We start from the raw sequence: 8513 nt of genomic DNA, 5'->3' as shown, positions 1-8513 counted from the left end.
AGTTGGGTGGTTTGAACTATGGCCAGATGAGGGTGGGGTTTCTAGAAGAAATCAAATGATTTTGGCATTGAGGAGGGGCTAAGGGGTTCCAGAAGTTAGGATGACTGAGAGAAAAGGAGCAAAGTCTATGGGAGGTGAAAAGTTCTGAATTTATCTTTGTGTCCTCACTTATTTTTCTATACATGGTTGGTAGAAGTGTGTGATATTGTATGCCTAGCTTATTTTATTTTTTAAATATGTTTTTATTTGCAGTTGTGAAAAGAAAAAAAATCTGTTTATCTCATTTACCTTTTTTCAGAAATTTTCATTTTTTTCTCCAAGTGTTAATCTGAAGCTGGGGTGTTAAATTGTTGAAATTTATCACCAGTAATCGAGAAAAATATACTAAACATTGCTGCCTTTCTCATATATTCTCATCAGTTTAATGCTCTCTTTGATTTCTGTTGCAAGGGGATAGAAATGGAACAGAGAAACCAGACAGCAGTGATGGAATTTCTTCTCTTGGGCCTTTCGGAACGTGCAGAACTAAGAGGTCCACTCTTTGTCATATTCCTGGCCATGTACCTGATGAACCTGCTGGGGAATGGCACCATGATCTCGGTGATTGGTGGAAATTCCCAGCTCCATACTCCCATGTATTTCTTCCTCTGTAACTTGTCCTTTGCAGACATGTGTTTCAGCGCAGTCACTGTTCCCAAACTGTTAAGCAGCCTCATCTCTAAGAGAAAGACCATCTCTTTCTCTGAATGTATCACCCAGCTCTATTTTTTCATTGTCTTTGGTTCAACAGAATGTATTCTCCTTTCCGTCATGGCATATGACCGTTATGTTGCTATTTGTAATCCATTGCATTATATCACAATAATGAATAAAAAGGTATGTCTAAGCATGTCAGCTGCTTCTTGGGTTATCTGCATTCTGCATGCATTGCTACACACACTATTGGTATACCGCCTCTCTTTTTGCAATTCCAATAAGATTCAACACTTCTTCTGTGACCTTACACCACTGCTACAGCTCTCCTGCACAGACACCTCCATCAATGAGCTGATGATCTTCACAGAGGCCTCACTGCTAGCAATGCTGCCTTTCCTGATTATCCTGATTTCCTACATCCGCATCATCTCTACAATCCTGAAAATTCAAACTGGTGGAAGATATAAGACCTTCTCCACCTGCTCATCTCACCTCACTGTAGTGATCCTTTTCTATGGAACACTTATTTTCATGTATTTCAGGCCTTCTTCCAGTTATTCCATGGAAAAAGACAAGATCACCAGTGTTGTGTACAACATGCTGTCTCCTATGCTAAACCCGTTCATCTACAGCCTGAGGAACAAAGATGTAAAGACGGCACTGAGGAGAACTCTACAGAGAAAAGCATTTTCTTCCAGAGGGTAAACCTTTACTTTCTTCCAGAGGGCAAATCACAGAGGAGCAACTTAGTCAGTTAACTTAGCCTTATAAGTAGTGATATTCAAACTTCTCTGGTTAAATTAACTTGATAAGTTAAACCTGCTCAATAGCAGGTCTAAAGTTAACCAGATAAGGCTTATCCAACTAATTGGCACTTTCTGCGGGAATATTCAGCAACATAGCCATGTAAGTTAGCCGGATAAGTCTTATCTGGTTAACTTACTAAAGCATTCAGTTTTGAATATCTATCCTTATATGACCACAGAATGGATGATATATTTAAAGTACTTTTTTTTAGTTTAAAATTAATAAAATATAATAGTGTATTTATATATTGTGAGTTTCCTGTAATTCTCAATGTCTCTTCAGGTAGTTTCTACCTTAATTCTTGACATTGCAAATGCTGGCTGAACTATAGTCTGATGTTCAAATTAAAAAAAAATCAAATTTAAATAAATAAATGAGAAGATGAAATGCTAAACCTGATTTGTCATTTTTTTTTTTTTAGCATATTCTCTGAGGTTTGTTTTTTTTTGTTTTCTTTTAAGGATTGTTTGTAACAGTTTCCTGGATTTGAATCTGTAATTTCTAGAGACTTCAAGAAAATTCTTGAAAATTAAAATCCTTACCTTCTATGGTATTATGCTGGGCATATGAAATAGCGTTCATCAGCATTTGTGGGTGTAAGATCCTTAGATTCAGAAAATCCCTACATAGGTCAGTTCCCTGCATTTGGTACAAGTATAATACCAAACAACTCTGGCACACTTTCTTCTTACACCAAATTTTATAAGATACGCGCATAGCCGCGCGTATCTTATAAAATCCGGGGTTGGCACGCGCAAGGGGGTGCACATTTGTGCAACCTGCTCGCGCCGAGCCCAGCGCGGCCTGCCTGTTCCCTCCGAGGCCGCTCTGATTTCGGAGCAGCCTCGGAGGGAACTTCTCTTCGCCCTCCCCCCACCTTCCCCTCCCTTCCCCTACTTAACCCACCCCCCCCGGCCCTATCTAAACCCCCCCTTACCTTTGTTGGCAAAGTTACGCCTGCTTTTAGCAGGCGTAACTTTGCGCGCGTCGCCGGCAGCCCCGCTCTGTCCTCCGGTCCTGGGGGCGTGGTCTGGAGGCCTCAACCACGCCCCCGGGCCGGCGCCACGCCCCCAGGCCTGCCCCCGAAACGCCGCAGCATGCCCCTGAAACGCCGCGTCGTTTCGGGAACGCCCCCAGACACGCCCCCTTCCTCCCCGTTTCGAAAGCCCGGATTTACGCGCGCAGGGGTTTTAAAATCTGCCCCTAAGGTTTTAACTCATGCGATAATGCCCTAATACACATGATAACGACAGCATCGCATTGATAACATTTAAATGAGGGAAAGGGGAGGAGTTTGGGCAGGGTTAGGAAAAAATGTTTTCAGTACCGCTGTGGGTGATAATCTTTAACACATTATCAACAGCAGTATCACCCGAAATAATTACACTTTTTATGGTGTCACTATGGGGCGATAGTGTTCACTGTGCTGCAACCATGGCAGGCAAAAACTCACTGCTACAATTCAACCGGATGCACACTATCACCCCCCTGCCCCTTTTCTAACTGCAGCTCTTCATTCCGCTAGATTTATAGCCAAATGATAAATCCTATGGTTAGTTTCTCCTCCTTATAGTTTAGCTCTTACGTATACCACAGCCAGGATTCTAACTAAAACCAACAAAAGAGACCATATCACCCCCATATTGAGAAACCTACACTGGCTCCCAATCAAGTATAGAATCACTTACAAAATCCTTACTATCATTCACAAATCAATCCACAAGCTCATCCCTATGGAGCTCAACATCTCTTTTCGACTGCAAGTGGAAGGAGAGAAGATTGCAGAGGAGGGAAATGAAGAAGGAATCTTTGGCATTGTAGGCTTGCTGGTGCATTTCTACCTGCCATGCATCTTTTACCAGCTCAGATGATTGTCTGCTACAGCTCTGCCTGCCTGCCATGTCTCTTATTCCATCCACCACAGAGGTCGTTGTACTACTGCTCTGCCTACCTGCTATGCCATTGCCTGTTATGTGCATGTCAGTTTTGGTGCTTCCATGTTTTTGCTGTTGTTTGTCTCTTAGTTCTACTTGCCCAGAAGAAAAATTGAAAAATCAAAAAAATATAAAAATAATCTTTCCCTTCCACCTATTTTCCAGTTCTTTGTTTTGTTCTAACCCCTCTGCAATTACAGGTTTCCCACCCTGATTTTTGGTTGCACTGGAGTGTTCTGCATCTAGAACAAAAAGTGAAAAAAGATAAAAGAAAAAGAAGCCTTGGCATGTACTTCCCATACTAGCTTTCTTTTTGATTGGTTATACTGGGGTACTTTGTCCCCAAATAACAAAAATAAGATACAGGTTTCACTGACATGGAACTTGTTTTATATTTCTTCCTTTTCTCCTATCCCTCCACAATTTCAGTTTGCTTCTCCCACCCTGTTTGATGGTTGATTATGATTATACTGGGGTGGTTTGTCTCCAAGATTCCTTATTAATAAGGGAAAAAAAAGAAGCACAAGAGAAAAGATGCTCAAGAGAAACAATTTGTGGAATTTTGTAACAAAGTAATTTGAGAGAACTTATGCAAAACCAGAAAATCAAGAAATTCAACAGCCATAGTTCAGCCACAAAATATGGGGAAAGGTTTCTAACCACAGCAGCAACAACAACAAGAACAACAAAAAATGCATCCCTCACAACATACCAGGAAAATCAAACCACATTCATTAGAGAAACAAATATACATTCAGAATGTGATAACAGTTTCATTGGGAAAGCTCATTTCACAAGAAAATCAAAATTCCATCAAAATTCCACCCAGTAGCTAGATCAATTTCAAGCATGGAATGCAATTAAAACATTTTTTAAAAATATTTATCACAGTTCATTTTCTTGTATTAAATCTGAAAATTGGTAAGTGTGCTTCAACAGAATAACTGGCATCTTCAATGTTACGATGCCTTACTATTAAAGCACTCAGTGCTACACCTTGGGGGTACTTGTGCCTCTCAGCCTTTCTTCCATACTCAGACCTTACCTCCTGGAGTTCTTTCTGCACTGTATCTTGCAGTTGTATCTCAGACTTTATACCTTGACTTATTCTTCCCAGTCTGGGGAGCAGGGCTGCTTTGCTTTGCTTGTGTTTTTTCTTGACTTGAAGCCATACTTTGTGATGCTTAGCCATTTTATCAGTGCCTAGGAGGTTTTTGGCCATCTTTTCTGTTCCATTTCCCCTTAGGATGCTGATGCCACTTTTGGTGCCTATTTTCCACTCATGATGCCATCAAGAACATAAGAACATAAGAAAATGCCATACTGGGTCAGACCAAGGGTCCATCAAGCCCAGCCAGCATCCTGTTTCCAACAGTGGCCAATCCAGGCCATAAGAACCTGGCAAGTACCCAAAAACTAAGTCTATTCCATGTAACCATTGCTAATGGCAGTGGCTATTCTCTAAGTGAACTTAATAGCAGGTAATGGACTTCTCCTCCAAGAACTTATCCAATCCTTTTTTAAACACAGCTATACTAACTGCACGAACCACATTCTCTGGCAACAAATTCCAGAGTTTAATTGTGCGTTGAGTAAAAAAGAACTTTCTCCGATTAGTTTTAAATGTGCCCCATCTCCGATTAGTTTTAAATGTGCCCCATCAAGTGTTTCTATCACTCTTGTTGGTGCCAGTTTCTGGAGCCGTGGGGTATTCTTCCACTTTTTCTGCTTATTTGATCCTATGTGATGCCTTGGAGAAAGCTGCCAATGCTCCTTTTGCACCTTTACAGAGCCTGAGACTTATTCTGCCACTTTCTAGTAGGGGTGTGCATTCGTTTTGAACTTAAATGTAAAACGCAACTTTTTTTTTTTTTTTAACTTAAAAAAGTGATGAGGCGTAAACGATCGGATTTCCAACTTATTCAACATAGCTATGTTGAATACGTTGGAAATCGCGATTGTTGATCTAAATAAAAATTTAAACCCCTCACCCTCCTTAATCCACCCCCCCAAGACTTACCAAAACTCCCCAAGCTGGCCAAAAGTTCCGTGAGGGTCCGGGAGCGGACGCGCGGGGAATCACGTGACGTCCGCGTCACTCCGACGTGACGCTGATGTCACGTGGTCCATCGCGGTTCCGCTCCCGGACCCCTCGTTGGGCCCAAAAGGAACTTTTGGCCAGCTTGGGGGGGCCTCCTGACCCCCCCAAGCTGGCCAAAAGTGCCTTTTGGGCCCAACGAGGGGTCCGGGAGCGAACCCGAGGGGAATCACGTGACGTCGGCGCCACATCGGAGTGACACGGCGTCATGTGATTCCCCTCGGGTCCGCAAATGACCCCCCCCTTTCGACTTATGGACTTATGAACTTAAACTTTTGGTCTGCACATCCCTACTTTCTAGACTTTCTAGGTACCTTGGAGTTCTTTCCCCCTTCTGATGATTTCTTACCATAGTTCCATGAGAATGGATTAGAAAACCCCAATTTTGGAGCCCAAAATAGGCTGCAATGCTTTCCCAAATTGATTTTAATGATATCTGAAAAAAAATCAAAAGTATAAACATTTTTTTTTTTAATTTTGAAAGTAAAGAAATGAATTGGAGTCACCATAAAACACATTTCTGAAACGAAGATATCTTTTCTCCTGCACATTCTTGCAAACAATATTTGTGTTAGTTTAGTAGATTAACCTCTATTACAGATAAGAAGAAAAATAGAATTTTGCAGGTAAGTGGGAAAACAAGATGAACACTGTGAATCCATTAAGTTAGTTCTTGCAAACAACTTATCTTACAAGCCATATGTTGTACCTTGATGCAATATATGTTTGTACATCTTTAACTCCAGATACACAATTTCTTTCTCTCATTTAGTTACATTCATAATTTGCTAGTTTGAATCCTAGCTCATTTGATCTAAGTTAGAAGCCTCGGTAGATTTTTCTTCCATAGTATCCCCAGACACTTATCTTATAGCCCATTTCCAGCCCCCTTCTTCTGTCTCATATCCCCTACTCAACCTCCTATTACTCCCTTTGACCTCCTCACCATTTTAATTTTACTCAATCACCCCCTGCACAGACCAATCCATTTTCATTGCCTCTCATTGCTTCTCAGCCCCTCTCCAGCCCTTTCCTCCTAACCCCTCACTATTCCTCCGGATCCTTTGCACCACCTCTTGACTCCTCTCCAACCTTCAGCTCCCTTTATTTTACAACTATTTCATAGCCCACCTCAACCCCTCACTCATACCCTTCTAGTCCAGCTAACACAAACTGAACTCATATCCCAGTCTCAGAGGCCTTGCTCTCCTGCATTATTACTTTCCCCATTCTCTCATTCAATTCTCAAGGTCCCATTCACCCACCTACTTCCTAATCCCCCTCTTCCCAATTCCAAAGTAAAAGTTCTCCCTTTCTTCCTGATGATTCAGGGAGTTTTTTTTTTAAATGCTGCATCCATTACCTCAGAAATCATAATCATGGAGAAACATGAGTGTTGTACATCTGCTGTCCCTTTCTTTGCCCTACTCTGGTAACGTTAGCCTCAGATGGCTCTCCCATCTTTTGCCACTGCTCTAAAACAAGAGGGAGAGGAACAGGTAGCAGTAACACATGTTCTCCCAATTATAATTTCTTATGACTTATGCTGATTTCCACTTCTGGCTTTCTGCAGCTAAAAATGTCTCTTTTATCTCACTGCTACTACTCCTTGTTCTTCGAACAGGTTAGAAAAGAATACCCAATCCTCTGCACCTGACATTTTTCTTTCTGTTTCCATTTCCTCATATCCTCTTTCTTTATAGTAGCATGATGGAATTAGAAGTGGCTACTAGGAAGAAGGAAGGTTGATATCACAATATACTTTAGTGATAATGACATTTGAAATGACAGGTACCAGGAAGTAGACGGTTCTCCTACGCTCGGGATTGCCAGTCCTCTTTCCCCTCCTCCCGAAGCAAGGCGCAGGGATGGGGGGAGAGAGGACTGGTGAAACGACATGTAAAGTGTAAAGCAACGAAGTGACTTACTTTTCTTGCAGCCCTCCTCCGGAGACGGACCGCAGCTCCCCTGCCTCCCGGGGGGCAGCCGGCAGCGAAAGCGGCCCCGCCAGCGAAGATGGATGCCTGCACGGGCGAAAGCGGCCCCTGTGCGTGCAATTTGGCCGTTCAAGACGTGACGTCACATGCCGTGACACCAAACATCATGACGTCACGCTTTGAGTGGCCAAATTGCACGCACAGGGGCCGCTTTCGCTGTGCAGGCATCCATCTTCACCGGCAGCTGCCTCCGGGAGGCAGGGGAGCCGCGGTCCGTCTCCGGAGGAGGGCTGCAAGAAAAGTAAGTCGCTTCTTGCTACTTTTTTTTTTTTTCGCTTTTTCGCTTTTTCCGCTTTCGTTGCTTCGGGAGGAGGGGAGAGAGGACTGGGGCTGCCCCGGAGACCAGCACCCATGGACACGGCCAGGGCAGGTGAGCGGGGGCTGGGGAAAAGTTTGCCGCCTACCCTTACCCCTGCCTCTAATGCAGGGGTAAGGGTAGGTGGTAAGTTAGCAGGTTAAACGTGCGGCAAAACTGCAGGTTAAAAAAGCGATAGTCGGGGCACGCGTTACTGTAAGGGAGGGAATAGCTAATTCGATCGTTTACATCTAATATACATGCCGCGGGCGGAAGGGGTTACCCAATGATTTAAAGAGGCGGTAAGAATGGATTAAAGGGGATAGTGTATCGCGGGTTGGACTAACGCAGTCGAAAAGTGAGTAGAAAGCGGGTTAGGAGCAGGGTAACCGCGGCCGCACTTTACTGTATTGACCTGTATGGCAGGTAATAAGTGAGGGGATCAGAAAGCACACATATTAAAACATCTCTACTGGTTCTCCATTACCTTTACATGGCAGTTTTAAATTCTTTATCTGCTTTGTATGCCATTGAAGGAATCTGATTCAGGTTATCTGCTGAACTGAATAGACTGGTATAATGGCTCAGCTAAAAATTCCTTTTGATTTTTATTAAGATAAAACAAAAAAAAGAGTATTTTCTTGGTTAGCTGCAAAACTAAGGAATGATATGCCCACTGAATTGCA

The 8513-nt window shown here is 42.9% G+C and overlaps 1 protein-coding gene across 1 annotated transcript; it reads left to right on the top strand.

The window, feature by feature from the left end:
- The first annotated feature begins 459 nt into the window (after nt 1-459).
- On the top strand, nt 460-1401 carry LOC115098805 (olfactory receptor 1361-like). Its single transcript, XM_029615769.1, has one exon. It carries the CDS (start codon nt 460-462, stop codon nt 1399-1401), a length of 942 nt encoding a protein of 313 aa, XP_029471629.1.
- Nucleotides 1402-8513: the final 7112 nt, after the last annotated feature.

The sequence above is a fragment of the Rhinatrema bivittatum genome, chromosome 1 (assembly GCF_901001135.1).
Source record: "Rhinatrema bivittatum chromosome 1, aRhiBiv1.1, whole genome shotgun sequence".
In the NCBI taxonomy this organism is placed as follows: Eukaryota; Metazoa; Chordata; class Amphibia; order Gymnophiona; family Rhinatrematidae; genus Rhinatrema; species Rhinatrema bivittatum.
This window is presented reverse-complemented; position numbering and strand designations above follow the sequence as displayed.

Coding starts and splice junctions, on each gene's coding strand:
- LOC115098805 (XM_029615769.1), top strand. CDS start 460: ATGGAACAGAGAAACCAGACAGCAGTGATGGAATTTCTTCTCTTGGGC.